Consider the following 18,815-nt stretch of genomic DNA (forward strand, 5'->3'; position numbering starts at 1 on the left):
TGTATATGTTTCTGTATAAACTGAAACTTCTTTATACTTTTTTGCTTTTGTTCTACAGTTGTAGAAAATTATTAATTCACACTGGTTTACCATAAGATTATTTTCAAAATGCAATGTCCTAATAAAATTGCATTTATCAAGAAGCAGAAATTTGATGAACAGACAGCTGGAGTTTAAAAATAAAATAAACTTGAATAGCTAGGCGCAGTAGTGCATGCCTATACTTGTAGCTATTCAGAAAGCTGAGACAGGAGGATTGCTTGAATTCAGGAGTTCGAGACCAGCCTGAGTAAGATAGAGAGACCTCATCTCTACAAAATAATTTTAAAACTTAGCTGGGCATAGTAGTACATGCCTGTAGTCCCAGTTACTTGCGAAGCTCAGAAGGTAGGACTCTTTGAGCCCAGAAATTCAAGTTCAGCTTGGGCAATAAGACTTCGTCTCAAACACACACACACACACACACACACACACACACACACACACACACACTCTTGAATAGTGTTCTGTGAAAATTTAGAAACGTTTTAGTCTAAAGATATGAACATTCATGAAAATGTTAATTTCTCCAAAGCCCCAATTTCTCACTATTAAAATATGTCAGCTTTCATATAGTACAATTTCACAGATTATTACAAGCACAGCTTGTGTGTGCATGTGTATATACATACACACATATATATACACAATAACATTTTATTCTCGAATACTATTTTAAAGGCAGAAAAGTTCTGTCAAGAAAATTAGAAAATTAAAGCATACTGGGAACCTAACTAAATTAATGAACACCAAATTGTAACTCTAAGCTGATAATCTTTCAAGGCATAGAAGAGACCAAGTAAGTGAATAAGTATCACAGTGAAAATATGTGACCAACCATGCCAAATGCTCAGGCAAAGAAAAGAAAAAATCTTCCATTGTGTTAGATAAGCACAAAGCTAAGAATTGCCACTGTTAAAGCAAAATGATAAAATAACTCAGGAAAATCAAGCATTGCATATATATATTAATTATTACAGTCTTAATTTAACTGTTTTAATCTCATTCTGTTTATGAAACTTTAACACTAAGCTAAATAACGAAATAAAGCTGTTCTTAACTATCTAAGAACAGCACATTTACTAATGTTGTATTAAAGTTAATATCATCAGGATTAAAAAAACAGGTATATATATACACATATATACACATACAGACAAACCTATTAACAAAATCAGGAAACCTGGGGTATGTTAAAGCTGTGACTGCTAGGTGTTATTAGGTAACCCAAAAGAATGAAATTGAATTTAAAATGCAAGAAACATTTGCCAATTTTATCAGTTAACCCAGGTGATGCTATACAAACAAGATCAACAAATGATACTTTCTCTTCAACCCTACTTCAAATTTTTCAGGTCCCAAATTGTGGAAAATCAGTATACTTTCTATATGTAAACACCCATCAGCCTAAAATAAGAAGTAATCTGTATAAATGCATGGAGATATACAGAGATCCAAGTTGCTTCTGCAAGAATTCAGATTATATGGGAACTATAAAGATACCTTAGAATACTTCCATTTGTCTATCATCTACTTTCCTTGATACAAACTTTCTCTTCCACTCAACTCCCCTCACAATGTTAAAAGATCTCATTTTTGACACAGTACCCAAAGAATTGGGTGTGTAAGTTTCAAACTATTAACATCTCCTATCACAGAAGTACACTTGTTTTCCAAAAAATTAAGCTCGTGATTCCAGAGAGTCTAGTGTCTTCCATGGGAAGTGCATAATAAATTCTCTTTTCATTTTCTTACTTGCATTTTCCTTGATATTTGAAACACTGTACTAGCCCACATTTTGTAGATTCCACATCTTTAGAATTTTAATTTAAAATCAATCAATGTTCCCCAGGTATGCCATCTCAGAATGACTCATGTCATCTTCAACACATATCATGCTGTTCATCCTCATTCAACCATTAAGGTTATAAGTATTTATCTTTCTGTAGTTTGGCAGTTCTAGTCAAAGTAATAGGATTATCACAGCTATAGTTGCTTCATCCTTTTATAACTATATTTATCCTTATCTCTCCACTAGATTAATGCATACTGAACATAAATGCATGGGCTTTGGAATCATATCAACTGGTGTTCCAATACCAGCTCCACTACTTTCTACTTGTGCTCCTGGGTGAGTGGCTATCTTTATTCATTGAAAAAATGAGAATTATAATATGCTTAACATCACAGGGTCACAACGAGGATTAAATGACATAATTAAGGCAAGGAGCATATATATATTAGAAATTATTTTAAAGAGAATGATCATATCCAATGCAAAGAACTAAAATTAAGCATCCACAAATGTGCAAAGTATTAACAAATTGTGAAAACCTACTGTAAGCAAAGTGTAATTTCTAACGCTTAGGAAGAAACCAATGTGCGTAAGAAGGGATCCTGAATGAGTCCTTACCCTTAAGTAGCTTAAAAACAGAAATAAGAGGTACATAAACACAAATGGGCTGAAGGCAAGAAAAACAAATATTATGGGCAGCTGAAGAAAGAAGTAAGCCTTTTCTATTTGTACAGATTAAGTGCTGCCTGAGAAGGAAGAGGGAAACCTAATCTCCCCAGTACATATCCCTTTTCCACCCTCAATTCTCTGCTTGACCCATATCAACTATTCATCAGTTCACGTACATAGCATGTCCCCAAAACTCTGAACATTTGATTCTCTGTCTAGAAATTCCTTTACTGTTTCCTTTCTTCAAGACCTCCTCAAATGTGAAGCCATCCCACAACTTATCACAAAGCAACTTAATTATGTGAATATGGTATGTCTACCACATTACATGGCGAGTACTCCAAGGATCAGAACTTCACCCCATCTTATTTACTCTGTATCCCTCCCCTCTGCATCTCTACCCAACGCCTACTTTCCAGTTTAGTATTTATTACTAACAAGAATGCAAATAAGAATTCTACGAATAAGACCTCAAATATTTACTAAAGGAGCAATTAATGAATTAATGACTATAGCAAAATTGGGAAATAGAAGAAGATCATCAATAAATTTTTGAGTCTGGACAACTTAAGATTAGAAAAAAATGGAAGTGAAACCATTCTAGATAAATTAGACAACAAAACAAAGACTCTTAAGACGTAAAGTCGGAAAGCATGTTCTCTGCCGAGTGCAGTGGCTCACGTCTTTAATCCCAGTCTGTAATCCCAGCGCTGTGGGAGGCTAAGATGGGTGGATCACTTGAGGCCAGAAGTTCAAGAGCAGCCTGGCCAACATGGTAAAACCCTGCCCATCTCTACTAAAAATACAAAAATCAGCTGGGCGTGGTGGTTTATGCCTGGAATACCAGCTACTGGGGAGGCTGAGACATGAGAATCGCTTGAACCTGGGAGGTGGAGATTGCAGTGAGCCAAGATTGTGCCACTGAACTCCAGCTTGGGTGGCAAGGCAAGGTGCTATAAAAAACAAAACAAACAAACAAAACCAAACAAAAAAACAACCAAAAAACCAAAACAAAAAGGAAGAGTATTCTAAAAAGGGCAAAAATTTCTACATAATTGATAATGAATGCCTCACAGAGGATCTGAACCCTTCATCTATTTAGCTCTATCTTTCCCATTGCCTTAAAAATTATTTTGGAAACGATACAGTCATAATATGAATGTCTAATGCTATTTTGTCTCTAAACTAGAGCATTACTAAAGTGCTAAAACAGTTAAAGTCACCTTTGAACTAAATTAGGATATCAATATTTTTTAGTCAAATATGACGTTTAAATAGAATGACTGATAGATCAAAATTGAGCTAAAGTTCATACTTATAATGAATACACAAATTCTAAAACATGAGTAAATAAACAAGACAGCGTGACAAGATCACTTTAAGGATTATCTAATATGGGTAATTATAGCAAACTTATTTTTAAAAATAATTCATCCAACATTCAGTCAGTGTTCAAACTTCCAATCTCTGCCCCCACTCCTCTCTATAGTTTGTTTGAGTCGGGATCCAAATAAGGTGCACACATTGATGTCAATACAAAATTGTTTTAACTAGAAAAGGTTGAAGAGATAGAAGTAAACAGTGCGGAAGGCAACTTTTTAGTACTTTCACTTCTTTTTAAGTTAGCAGCATTGGTGTTTGAATACTTCCAATTTTATTTCATATCTCCCAGTTTTCATTTTTTTGTTGAGTCATGTTTTACAATTAATAGCCATGATTAAGGTTCGTTTACTCTAAAGGAACTGAAGTAAGAAGGAGAAAAGAGTGTTTTTCCAGCAGTAAATGTATACGAGATACAAAGGAAGAGGTAGCAAGATGCAACTATTTAGCTGTGTTATTTCCTTGAGGGGATGAGAGGGAATCATTATTCCCTCTATGCCCTATCATGTTTAGCCCTGCACAGTCAGATTCTCTTAAGAAGAATGTACTGACTGGGTAAGGAGTCTGCCCTAGTCCCTACAGATAAAACCTTGGAAAATCATGCCTGTCCCTGCCTATGTCAGGCCTCTGACCCTGTGTGAGCCCTCAGTTAACATCTTACTGAAGTAACTTTATCCCGGATCTGCTTAGAGCCCTATGCCAGTTAATTTCCCTCTATCATCTTTGATCACCACCCAAAACATAAACCCTTATGTCATCCACCTGTTCAATTTATTTATTTATTTATTTATTTATTTATTTATTTATTTATTTATTTTGAGACGGAGTCTCGCTGTCGCCCAGGCTGGAGTGCAGCGGCGCGATCTCGGCTCACTGCAAGCTCCGCCACCCGGGTTCACGCCGTTCTCCTGCCTCAGCCTCCCGAGTAGCTGGGACTATAGGCGCCCGCCACTGCGCCCGGCTAATTTTTTGTATTTTTAGTAGAGACGGGGTTTCACCGTGTTAGCCAGGATGGTCTCGATCTCCTGACCTCGTGATCCGCCAGTCTCGGCCTCCCAAAGTGCTGGGATTACAGGCGTAAGCCACCGCGCCTGGCCTGTTCTTTCATTTTTATATCGAAACTGCTCTGTTTCTTCCTGATCCAACATCAAACTATTTCCATCCTCCCATGACTTTAAATTGTGTCTTATGGACCCCTTCCTCCAATGGTAAACACACTGTTTTTATCTTTTTTTTTTTTTTTTTTTTTGGTATGGAGTCTCGCTCTATCGCCCAGGCTGGAGTGGAGTGGTGCGATCTCAGCTCACTGCAACCTCCGCCTCACTAGTTCAACCAATTCTCTGCCTCAGCCTCCTGAGTAGTTGGGACTACAGGCACCCGCCACCACGCCCGGCTAAGTTTTGTATTTTTAATAGAGACGGGGTTTCACCATCTTGAACTCCTGACCTTGTGATCTACCCATCTTGGCCTCCCAAAGAGATGGGATAACAGGCGTGCACCACGTACAGCCTGTTTTTATCTTTAACTTTGTGAGTCACATCATCTGTGTGTCTTCAAGTCCAGGCAGATGATCTTCCACCTGCCTAGCTTCTTAGTTCCTAGACTTAGGCACTTGCAGCGACTTCCATGTGCACTGCACTTCAGCCACCCTCCCATGGCAATGTAACAGAGCATCTCATTCGTTAAAGTGCCCTACCTATGATATCAAATACAAATATTCTACTTTATTGCCTGCATTTTTCCAGCTCTTTAACTACAGTGCATTCACTATATTGTTCTAGGATTTTATTAAATCTTCTAAATCCCTTGGACCTTCCATTTGTCCTTTCACATTTCTAACTTAGGTCTGAGTCCACATTCCCAGAGTTGATCTTAATTGCTCTTTCTGTCACAGCAGCTCAGCAACTAGTACTAGAATTTGCTTTCTTGGCTCTTTCTTGGCTCTTTTAATTCTGGACACTTAGGGCAATAAAGGACTAGGCGGGGGATTCCAGCTGGGTCTATACAGTGGTCTCATTGAGTCTTTAGTGGCCCAGTAATCCTTCAAACAATATTCCAAATATTCATTGCATTTCTCAACCCCCTAACTTAACTCATTCTTTTCATTGTGAACTGATGGTTTTCCTATCTTCTATTTTAAGGGAACTTGTAGTCTCCCTCAACCTCTTCCCCTCGTCCCTCCCTCCTCCAAGACATAACTACTGCCATGCATATCCCCCGCTCTTTTACAGAAGCAAGCTCTCCAAGGTGCCCTTAATTCCATTTCCTCCTCCTGTTTTTCAGTCTTCAGCCTTGTCATCTACATCTTTAATTTCTCCCTTTTTCTACTAGTATCTTTCTTCTAACTTATAAAACTCTCAAGTCACTACTACTCTTAAAATGAAGAAATAAAAAAAACCCTAGCTTCCTAACAATACCAGACACTCTTGAGCTGTTTACATTAACAACCTCCCCACTCACATTCCAGTGAAAACCACCCGCAAGTATCTGCATGCCTCACTCCACTCCTTACCGCTCCTCTAAGCTTTGTTACTCCCTTCTTTCCCTTAAGGAGACTGTCTGCTACAGATAGTCTCTTGGATGGTGTTCAAAAGCATCAAATAACAGAACACAATGTTTTAAAATAAAACCGTGGGATTCAGAACTTTGACAGATGGTACTTCTTGCTCTTCCTTTCTACCTTTGTTTATTGACTTGTTTTATCTGTGTGAGTATCTTTCTCTCCCAAAAACAGCTCCTCAAATGAGCAAAGAAATCGGAGAAAATTTGGACTGGGGAGGTAGAAAAGATAATATAATCTGGAATAACATTTTATTAGGGACTGAAGAAAATTATCTTAAATAAAACACACAATGGCCAGGTGTGGTAGCTCATGCCTGTAATATCAGCACTTTGTGAGGCCAAGGCAAGATGATCGCTTGAGTTCAGGAGTCTGAGACCAGACCAGCCTGGGCAACATAGTAAGACCCCATCACCATATTTTTATTTTTTTTGAGACAGAGACTCGCTCTGTCTCCCAGGCTGGAGTGTAGTGGCACGATCTCCAATCACTGCAACCTTCACCTCCTGAGTTCCAGCGGTTCTTCCATTTGTAATAAAAAACAAAACTCAACTCCCCCTTGCCCAACAAAAAAGTCTACATTGGAAAAAAAACTGTACAAAAATGGTGGTTATAATTATCTCTTTAAAATATACTTTCATAGAAGGTCAAAATCCTTTTTATTTTTAACTGCAGGTATAAATCTGAGGAAAATTTAATAAGATGTAATTGATGTAATTTTTTGATTTAAAATTTAGTATTTTAATTATAGATGTATCATTGTTCAACTTAACCTCCGTAAAGCAGTAAGCCAACACTCCAAATTTTCTTGATCACATATCTTCCTTCTTTCTTCCTTGCTCTCTCTATATATACAAAGTCTCCACTGTGCTATTATAAAACATACACAAAAGCATATAAAAAAGAATGAGATCAATAAATACAAATAGAAATTCCAGTGTTTTGTTCACCAAAGAATTGTCTTGTATTATATAAACTACTGCTTTGGAGAACATTATTACAGACAATCAAGGAGAAAGTCAAATGGAATATACTGAATGGTTTGACATAATAAGCTAACTTTATAAACTGATTTTTAAGAAATTCAACTGTTTAAAATACTAAGTTTTTAAATAAAATTTTACCTGTGCTATTTATTAGCTCTGTCCTAAAGAGCACACACATTTGATGGTAATGAAAAAAGGGAAAAATCATTCTTTCCTGGTTAATATATAAAATGAAGTGTGGGTTATTATTATACTTCATGAAGTAGCAATCTTGTAAACACTGGCTCTATTCTACTATACTTAACAAGGAGGTAAAATGAATTCTCTCAAAGACTAGGATTTAACTTCAATTAGAATACTACATAGCACCACAAGTCTAAATAATAGTAGTATAAGCCAAGAAAGAAGAAATTCAAAATTAGACAAAACACACAGAACTAATTGCAAAATGTGAACATAACATACATTTATACATGTTTTTGAATGTATAATTCTGAGTTCATAAACTTTAGTTTGGAATTCATTCCAAACAATTGTATAAATAAGAAAGAAAAAAATGTAACCAGTCTCATTTTCTACCTCTTGGAAAGGTATTCAGTAGTTTTAATTAAGTAGTAATTAATTAAATTTACTACTTCCTGCCTATCTGTGATGGATCATAATCTGCACTAAGGGCCTTAACCTTGCCAAACTTCACTTTCATTACACAGAAGCCCTTAAGAATTCAAAAAATTGTAAAGTAAAAGTTACTTAGTTGTGGGTTACCTCAGAACTGAAAAGCCTTAATTAAAGAAAGCCCTGTAAAAAAAAAAAAACAGCGTGTATCTATAATGCTTTTTAAAACCACCTTTTACTTACGTCAACAGGGACCAGAAGACTCTTGCCAAGATGTTGATTAAAAGAGAGGCACCAGGCTTCAGTGTAACCATTCATGTTAGGGACATACTTCTTTATTGTCTCATCATTCAGCCTCAGCCACACACCATCATCATTATGGATCTATAGAAAAAAAGCAACAGAAACAAGCCAGGCCTTCCTGTAAGTCCTATGAGGCTAGTAACGTCTGAAAGTCTGCAAAGCAGGAAAATAATGGTGGATGTGGAGATTAAGCATCTAGTTTTTGTAGAAAGTAAGTCTGAGAGACCCTCCAGGGAAAAAAAGCAGCAAACAGTGCCAACACAATATGATAATTCATGTGACAAGATTATAAAAACAATTCCACTTAGGAATAAACACACAAGGAAATCACACTTTAAGATACATAGTTTAAACAGTAAAATCAGATGTTACCCAAAAGAATACGCATCTTTCTTCCCTTATATTTATATTCAAAGAATCAGAAGTTACTTGGTTGTATTACCAGAAAAATATACTGTCTAAAGTTAAAGCAGTAAGAAACACATTTCAAAACAAACAACATTTTAAAATGTCATGAAAAACTACACCCATTTTCAGTGAATACATGTATAGACTTCTGAATACTATGTTGAACATTGTTCTTTTCATATTCAAAATATTAGTTATTTTTTAAAGATAAAATAAATGAATTGTTTGAAACTCAATGAATACATTCTATAAAGTAGTTTTAAAATATTTCCCAAACTGCTTAAAACACATTCTGACAAAAACTCAGTAACCTTATTATTAAGAAAACAATGCAAAAACCTTCTGTCCAAAATTCACTACCAAGAGCTCCTTTATCAATTACCTCATCAATAAAAGTGATAGTTCCATTGACTTTCACTATGCCTATCTGCTCACTCTGAAGGGACGGGTGGCTACGAATGCGAAGCCCTGCGCTGTCCTTTGCCACAAATTTTCGAACCTGAGAAAGGCAAAGATAAACAGTGAGGTAGGAAGAACATGGAATAGAGATCTTATAAGTAGCAAGAAGTAAAATTAAGCAGGTTTGAATTACAGAATTCTTAACAAGGTTCCAGAATTATTTGTAGTGAGGCTCCCTCTGCAAATAACAGTGCTTTATAACAACACTAACCCCAGAACTTTTAAGCACTGAAATGTATATTACTGAAAATAAAACTCAGACAATTATATATATTTTAACTCATTTCTAAATATTGAAGATATGTGTTAAGAAGGATAAAAACCATTTGTTTCTGTTAGAAAAACAAATTCAATTACCAATATTTCATTTTTTAACATGCAGTTTACCAAAATGCCTGTACTTATTCTTTAAATTTCAGAAGTTAACTTTTCTTTTGACAGTAGAGGACATTTTCGCCTTGCAAACTTTACACTTTATTTCAGTAGACTTTTTGTTCATTGTAAATGTTATACAGCAGGAAGAATACAATATGTATCAATTACGATAGCATTACACAAAGAAATAAAGAAGTACATATGTTATAACTTAGAAATATTACCATAAACTACTCTCTAAATTTATTTAGGGATAATTAGAATTTAAGTCCTGAAATCAAGTAAAACGTTCGATGTTTACTGGCCATTTTGAAGCATCAGTGACAAACATGTAAAAATTGAATGATTCTGGCTCTCAGCTCATTCTGCCCTAACCTTATTAGGCTGAGGTTCAGTCTTTGGTTTGACCAGCTGAGTTCCTGGTGGTATCATCCCTTTTGGTGGGTCTTTTACTTTTACTTCCAGACCAGCATCTGTCAGAAAAATAAGAGAACTGTAACATATGAGAAAAAAACAGAAGGAAGATCCTTAAACCTAATCTTACAAACATCCACAGGCTATTTTTAAAAATTAACACAAATATCTGATTTCTGTCCTTTTAAGGTAATGGATACTTAGTAAGCTAAACAAGACAAATATTTTAAAAATGGCCCTGAGATTCTAAAGGAATATCTCAGGAGGTTAAGGAAAAGAAGGGGCTCCCTATCTTTAACTAGAACATATGAAATGATACAGAAAAAATGGAAAATAATAATAAAAAAAAACCCTTGAGAATTAAATCTTATCAGACAATATGAAATCAGAATACCACTCATCATCTCTACCAGTCATCTCTATGACAATGTAGCATGGTTATGAGAAGCTGAGGTTCTCATGTTAGACTGCTTTGGTTACTCCGATATCTTGCACTAACTGTTTGACTCTCTGTGCCTCAATTTCTTCATCTATAAAATGGGAAAAATAATAGTATCTAACTCACCGAGCTGTTGTAGGAAATAAATGACTTAAAATGTACAAGGGGCCAGGCAGAGTGGTTCACACTTGTAATCCTTTTGGGAGGCTGGGGCGGACGAATCACCTGAGGTTGGGAGTTCAAGACCAGCCTGGCCACCATAGCGAAACCCCATCTCTACTAAAAATACAAAAATCAGCTGGGCATGGTGGCGCACACCTGTAATTCCAGGTACTCAGGAAGCTGAAGCATGAGAATTGCTTGAACCTGTGAGGTGGAGGATGCAGTGAGCAGGGATTGTGCCACTGCATTCCAGTCTGTGCAACAGAGTGAGACTCTGTCTCAAAACAAAAAAAAGTACATGTAGAACAAATTTAGATATATGTATTAAATGCACAATAAATGTTAGCTATTATTATTGTAATTGTTCTAATGAATTATTATCTCTGCTTGTCCATGGTCAAGCAAGGTTGCAGCCCACTGATGGCATGGGAGAAAACTTACGAAGAAGAGCAGTGAAGTTAAGTATGGAAGAAAATGGATGATTCTAAGTAAGCAAGTCTTTTTCTTCAGCTTCATTCCAAAAAACAAATACAAGTGGATTTTTCTTATCTAATTTGTATCAGTTTCCTTCATCCCACAATTAGATAAGATGATGAAAAAAACTCTATCTACTGAAATTTTACCAGAATTTTTAGAGAGAAGAAAATCTTCACAATGTCGTTCTTGGCTATTTCTACTTTTGAATTCCTACTGTAATTTGTATCTCTTGTATGTCACTACTTATATTCTACTTCATATGATTTTGGTTTGCCTGTTTTACTTTCACAATCCTCAGTAAAGTGTTAACACTTGACAGGAATTGTCTTACTCAGGATAATGTATGCTCAGAACCAAAAAACGGTTGCTGAACTAAAGGCTTTATGGATATGTTGAAATAAAGAAGAGTGCAGCAAAGGCTGCTGGCGAAGGTCTCTAGAACGGTCAGGTGAACTGGACATATCTGAGTCTATATAGTTAAATATTAATGTATGAGAACATACAATTACATCAATGTAAAGTACCTCTTTACCTCCACTGACAAAGCAAACTACTTAAAGCAGAGTTTCCCAAATATTTTGGTGAAATATTAATTGGTATTACTACTATCTCCACCCTGTTTCTCTCTTTCCCACTAGCAAGGGGTCCCATGATAAGGATTAAGCATAGACAAATTTCTTGATTTCAGAACTTCTCAGAATCCCTAATATGTTAATGTAGATTGTGTGAATGTCTCAAGTGAGACTACCATATACAAGTTGAGCATCTCTAATATGAAAACCCCAAATCCAAAAAGCTCTAAAATCTAAAACTTTTTGAGTGCTGACATGATGCTCAAAAAAAGTGCTCATTGAAGCATTTTGAATTTTGAAATTTTGAATTAGGGATGCTCAACTGGTAGCTATAATACAGCTATTTCAAAATCAGAAAAAGTCCAAAATCTAGAATACTTCTGGTGGCAAGCATTTCAGATAAAAGATACTCATCCCGTACCAGGTTTTTGAAATCTATCTGATCACAGAAACCCCTTTTCTTGAGGAGCATCAGGAAAAATAACATTACAAGAAATTCACACTGATAAGTACTAGTTTTCTCCTTGTTATCCTATTATACACACAGTTTAAAAGTAAAGAAAAGAAAAGATTAATGCCTGAAAGACAAGCAGTATGTTTTTCAAAGTTAATGGTTGTGATGATTAGTTCTAGGTGTCCACTTGACTGAATTAAAGAATACCTAGAAACCTTGTAAGGCATAACTTTTGGGTCTGTGAAGGTGTTTCCAGAGAAGACTGGCATGTGAATGTGAGTAGAGTAGGTGGGGAAGATCTGCTCTCAATGTGGGCAGGCACTGTTCAATCAGCTGGGGACACAGAGCAAACAAAAACAGAGGAGAGGTGAATGCATATCTATTTTCTGGAGCTTGGATAAACACTTCCTCTACTGTCCCTCGACATTTGAACTCCAGGGTCCCCAAAATTTAGACTCCAGGACTTATATCTGTGCCCACCCCCCCCCCCGGATTCTCAGGCCTTTGGCTTCAGACTGAGAGTTACATCATCTGCTTCTCTGGTTCTGAGGCCACCTGCATCCCAGGGTCTCCAGCCTGCAGGTGTGGCCTATCATGGGACTTTTCAGACTCCATAACTCTGCAAGCCAATTTTCCCTAATAAATCCCCTCTCATGTATCTAATATAGTCATGCATTGCTTAAGGATGGGGGAAATGTTCTGAGAAATGCATCACCAGGCAATTTCATCATTGTGCAAACATCAGAGTGGACTTATGCAAACCTAGATGGTACAGATTACCTGGGTTAGTTATATGGTACAGCCTATTGGTCTTAGGCTACAATCCTATACAGCATGTTACTCTACTGGATACTGTAGGTAACTGTAACACAATAGTAAGGATTTGCATATCTAAACATATCTAAGCATAGAAAAGGTACAGTAAAAATCTTACAGGACCACCACTATATATGTTGTTCATCACTGACCAAAATGTTATGAGGCACATGACTGTATAGATATCCTATTGGTTCTCTCTGGAGAACCCAGACTAACACATTGATAGATTGAAAAATGCATTCATTCATCCATATTTACTGTCATTATGTGCCAGGCACTGAGCTACACTGGAAGATCCAAACATGAATGCTTTCTGCTCACAGTCAGGAGAAGCACAGACACAACCACAAGGGAGAGACAGGGTAACACAGCACCGTGGAAGAGAGCACACCTGACTATTCACATCAGGGAATGCAGGGAAGGAGTCATGAGGGCTACAATGCTTGGGTGGACACCAGAAATTATTAAAAAATGTTAATGCACTAATTAAATACTCATTATGAATGAGAAAACAAGACCTCAAATAACTTATGAAACCTATCCATATGTATGAGGCAAGTTAAAGGGCAAAACTAGAAGATAAAAATAATTTTGATTCTACTTATTCGAAGTAAGTAGTAGCTCACGGCTTAAAAAAAAAAATACCAATTTCAATGCCATCAATGGTAACATGAATAGTGTAGAGTCCAATAGCCCCCGGAGTCCAATTTGCACAATAAGTCCCATCATTATTGACACGGATCAGCATATTCTCACTGGGTCTGGAAAGAAATAAGATGGATGTTGGAAATTTTACTTTTGGTTAAGCAGCCAACATCATTACGATAGTTCAGCAAACATTTAATTTGTTTGCATACCTCCTTGCAATCCTACCACCCTGCCATAGTATGCTTGCCTACTCTCCAAAATGCTTGAATTTCACTTCTTTCTTACCTCACACCTGCATCACCTCTCTTCCTCACTCTCAGGTGATCATGACCTCACCTCTTTCTTGTGAGACAATAAGCAATCAGATACAACCTCAAAGTTGCAATGTGATTAATAAACCTACTTTTCCCTGCCTTCTCTCACGGTAGAATGGAGGAAGTGTCCTGGATTTGATCCAAAGCTAGCCCCTGCCCTTGTCCTGTGAATCTTATTCCCTCAACATTTTTATGCTGCAATCACCTTGTTCTCTCTTATGCATCATCAATATTCTCAATTTACTGAACCATTTCCATTAGTACACAAACTTTAGAACCTTTGCTAACACCTCCCTTTGATATTACACAGCTTCCTCTAGTAAGGTCTTACATCTCTTCTCCTATTTATATCAAACTCCATCTTCTCACTTTTACTTCCCTCCCACAATTTATCCTTACTAGGCTTCTGTTTCCAACATTTCCTTACATCTGCTGATGTCAAAGTCACCAACGATCACCATGTCCCCAAGTTCAATGGTCACTTCATCCTCAGTAATCTCTCAGTAGCATTTGATAGCTGACAACTCTTCCTATCTTGAAATACTTCCTTCCTTTTGCTTCGGCTACATTTATTTTCCTGGCTTTTTTCTTATCTCACTGGTCATTCTTTGTCAGTGTTTTGTTGCTTTCCCTTTTCTGACTACTGTTTAATTTAAGGAATGCCCCTGGATTTGGGTCTGGGTAATCTTTTTTCTACCTATGCCATCTATCTAGGTGACATCCATTCCTCAGTTTTAAATAAATGCCATCTCTATGTAGATGATTCCCAAATGTATTTTCCCCATGAGTTTCAAAGTGGCATTTCCAGCCTATACATAATTCTGCTATCCCAGATTCACTTCAGGGACTTTTCTAAATTCTATGGAGGTGATCTCTCCAAACTATAATGCATCTAATTATTTTTTCCAAGCATCTATTTTAAGAAGTACTGTTACTAACAAATAAAATATTAACTCAAAAAATGTGCTTAAATCTGAAGTTAACAGAATTACTTATGGGCTGAAAAATTAAGACAGTACAATCAAATACAAGTATACCACATGCTGAATTCTCTCCACAATTCATTGGAAGGAGAAAAGGATTAATTTTTAAATAGCAAACAAATGAAAAACAAACTAATCAATCCTAAACAAGTCAATTTAAACATTTTTAGATACTAGATACCTACTTTACATACCTACTTTCACTAGTAGGTAGTATTATGTAACATGCTGGCAGTATTACAGTTGAATGTAAACACATGCTTTCTGCAAATCTATACATTATTATGTGACAAATCTCTATCAGCAATGGCAACCTAGAAAAATGCTATAAAATAATTATTTATAGAAAATAAAGTTGAAATGCAGGACGATTTTAGTTGCAAGCGACAACACACGCTTTGGTTATACTTTGAGAAAACGATTCTTACCTCTTAGGAGTTGGTGATGCAAAACGTAGTTCTTCAAATGAATAATTTTCATAAACCTTTAAAAAAGAGACCAGTAACAATTGTAAAATCATTTAGAAACATTCTCAATTAATAGAGTAATACATTATTCAATAAATGGTTGTGAGACAACTGGTTATCCATATAGGATAAAAAGAAAAAACTCAATTACCTACATTAGACTATTTATTAAAGATAAATTCTATGTGGTTTGAATATCCAAAAGTAAACACCAAAACTTAAAAAAAAAGCAAAAGAAAAAAGTAGATAACATCTTCTGAGTACATTAAATTTTAAAGTTTTCCAAAACAAAGATACTATAAAGATAGGAAAAGCTTCCACCTCGGAGAAGGAGATTTTTACTTGTATAACCCATAGGTGATATGCATCCATAATATATAAAGAACAAATCCATACAAAAGAGATAAACAACAACAAAAAAAGAGTCAAGACAATTCTCTGAAGAAGAAATCTGAAAGGTCAATAAAGACCAGAAAAGTTATTTAACTAAACTTGAAAGAAAATACGAAAGAAAACAAAACTAAAATAAATCATATCATGGTCATCAAATTGTGTTGGTAAGAACCAAGTGCTGAGGAGAACATGCAGCACCTGCTACTTTCATTCATTGCTCGTGGGAATGTGAGTTTTGACAATACTTAACGTAGTTGAAGGTGTGCATGCCCTACAACTTAACAATTCCACTTCTAAGTATGTATCTTACACAAACTCTTGCTCATGTACAAAAGGAGACAAATACAGAATGTTTATTTCTGTACAGTTTATAATAAGTGTCCATCAATGGGAGAATGGACAGATTATGGAATAGTAACCCAAAGGAATACTTTAAAGCAGTTAAAATGAATGACCTATAGCTACATGGCTGAACCTCAAAAATAACATTAAGCAAAAATCTGGCAAAATGATACATACAATATGATACTATTTTATAAACTTCTGGAAAACATATTGAACAATCTAAAATATACTGCTTATGAATAAATTTGTATTCAACAAGAGCCTAAAAATATACATAGGAATGAGAAACACTACACTCAGGACAGCAGTTACCTCTAAGGAAGGGGTGGTAATGGGTCTGAGGAAGGGTTTATGCAGGCTTCAAATGTACGTGTAGCAATCTGTTTCTTAATAAAAAATAACAAAATGACCTGAAACAATTATGGCAAAATGTAAAGACAAAAATGGGCTGTAGGTACATGAAACTTGGCACATTATTCCCAATACTTCTGTATGCCTGCAACATTAGCAAAGAAATCATTATCTTTCAAGGTCAGGTCAAGATGTCCAACTGCTCATCCACTTCTAACTCCTCTTGTACTTACAGTAAAAGGAAGCAAACTCAAAGCCCCTTTCCTTCTCTCTACCCTTTTTATTTTCATAAAAATGAATTAGGAATGATCTAGCTGACTTTACCTACTCAAAAGTTACACATGAGAAAAACGCAAATTAAGGCTGAGTCTTTGGCCATACAAAGGTGAGAAAAGAAGGAAATCCAGGTTTCTAGACTTTGAGTACAATGTATTTTCTACTTCATCACTTTCCCTCAAATACATATTATTAACACACTTAGTAATGAAAGAAGAGACCATATCTCATTTTTCCATCCTCTACAATACTTGGCTCACTACTGGGTGAGTACATAGTATCTGTGAATGGTTGATAAGGAAAATTTCCTCCCGGAACCTGAATTAACATTTCACAGATACTGTTTGGGAATGGTATTCTATACCTGCTTTAAACCTAGGCTACTCAGAACATGTTTGAAATATTGCATTCTGTTGTGATAACAAAATTTGCAAAAGAAATTATACAAATTGAAGCATGTTCATAGGAAACTAAAAGACTAGGGAGGTAAGGAGACTAGAAACTAAATTCCTTAAATAAGTGTTCGAATAGAGAAGAATTTGTAGCCTTGAATTCTTTAACAGCCAGTGGACAATTCATCTAGAACTCTAGTTTCTCATTCCCTGATTTCTTTAACCTCAATAACTTCAACTTTTTTCCAGCCACTCACACCGAAAGTCACAGACCTGTGACATTACTCAGAATTGTTCTGTCTCTGAAATCAAAATAAAGTGGGCTGTTCAGTTTCTTTTTTAACCTCAATAACTATTCCCATATCTACTCTGATGTCTAGTCCCTCTAACTTCCTTGACTCTCTGAAATTTCTTCCCTTCCAAACTAAGTTAGGTTCCACTGTCCTCTCTTTAGCTGTCATATACTCAACTTCTTGTTCCACTGTTCTTTTGCTGAACTATCCAGCAAAATTTTAATGCTAGATCAATCCAAATGATTAATTTTATCCATGCTCATATGACTCACATTGTTATGTACAAATAATCTTCAATTTCAACTTATTATTCAAAGGCATCTAATACATCTTTTCTGATCAGTGCCTTCTTTCAATCTCAAGGAATAACAATTTCATTTTTTCCCCTTTGTTTCAAAACCTTGACCCTAAGATTCATCACTTCCATTTCCAACTCAAAACACAAAATTACAGTTTTAAATAATTCCTTTGGCTGCAAAACCTAAAAATTTACTAGCATCTGTATTAAGCTTTCTTTTCCTTCTCCTGGCAGAATGAAAACAAGCACTACGCCTCCTATTTAAGGCCACTGCTACCACTTGAGCTCTAGATTCTATTTTTATATTCAGAGTGTCTTTACTGTTTTCTTTCTCTGAATTATCTCCTAATCAGCACTCAAATATGTAAGTCTATCTCTATTAATAAGACCCCATACTCCAAAGCCTTCACTCAATTCCATTTCCTCTGGTTCTTTCTACAGTCAAACATCTTGAGAGGCTTATCTACACTCACTTCAGCCATTCCCTTAATTATATGTTGCTTCTTTGGCTAGTATTCTTACCAGTGTGAATTGTTTTTCCTTTTCTTTTTCTTTTATCTTGTAAATCAATATTTCTCAAAGTATAGGTTTTGAATTTGAATCACTCTGCATATTTGTTTCAGGCAAATTCCTGACTCTCTCTCCAAACCCACTGAATCTAAATCTCTGGGTGTTTGGAAATCTTTTTTTAACGTAAGTGCCCCAGATGCTTCTGATGTAGAGAAGAGTCTGAGACTCAGTGATACTGGTGTTTCTTAGGATCCTATCCTGGAACTTCTGTCTTCATTCACCATAGAAGGTATCATCTATTCCCATGACTTCATAAGCAATGTAAGTGCTAATGATTCTTGAATCCTTTTCTTGAGGTCAGACTGTGATCACTCAGGTCTGTACATCCAACTTTGTTTTATACATCTTCACAAAGGTATTTCAGAAGTACCTAAAACTCATCTCATCCAAAACTGAATCTGTTATCTTTCTTAACCAAAACCTGCCCTTCTTCCATTATCAATTGGACACAAGCTCAAAATGTGAATTTCATCTTTTATTTCCTACCTTTCTTCTTTACTCCACCTCCACTAGCTACCAGGTTCTACCGATTCTATTGAATCTATCCTGATTGACAACT

General features: G+C 35.9%; 1 protein-coding gene across 13 annotated transcripts in view; it reads right to left on the reverse strand.

Moving 5' to 3' along the window:
- MYCBP2 (MYC binding protein 2) overlaps positions 1-18,815 on the reverse strand; it is a 290,113-nt gene that overhangs the window by 91,715 nt on the left and 179,583 nt on the right. For all 13 annotated transcript variants that reach the window (XM_073014412.1, XM_073014414.1, XM_073014413.1 and 10 more), the window contains 5 exons: positions 15,300-15,355; positions 13,572-13,687; positions 9,965-10,062; positions 9,138-9,254; positions 8,288-8,428 (listed from right to left, as the gene is read on the reverse strand). In XM_073014412.1, the coding sequence (XP_072870513.1) occupies positions 8,288-8,428; positions 9,138-9,254; positions 9,965-10,062; positions 13,572-13,687; positions 15,300-15,355 (528 nt within the window). The remainder of the gene's footprint in view (positions 1-8,287; positions 8,429-9,137; positions 9,255-9,964; positions 10,063-13,571; positions 13,688-15,299; positions 15,356-18,815) is intronic.

The sequence above is a fragment of the Chlorocebus sabaeus genome, chromosome 3, assembly GCF_047675955.1.
Source record: "Chlorocebus sabaeus isolate Y175 chromosome 3, mChlSab1.0.hap1, whole genome shotgun sequence".
Lineage (NCBI taxonomy): Eukaryota > Metazoa > Chordata > Mammalia > Primates > Cercopithecidae > Chlorocebus > Chlorocebus sabaeus.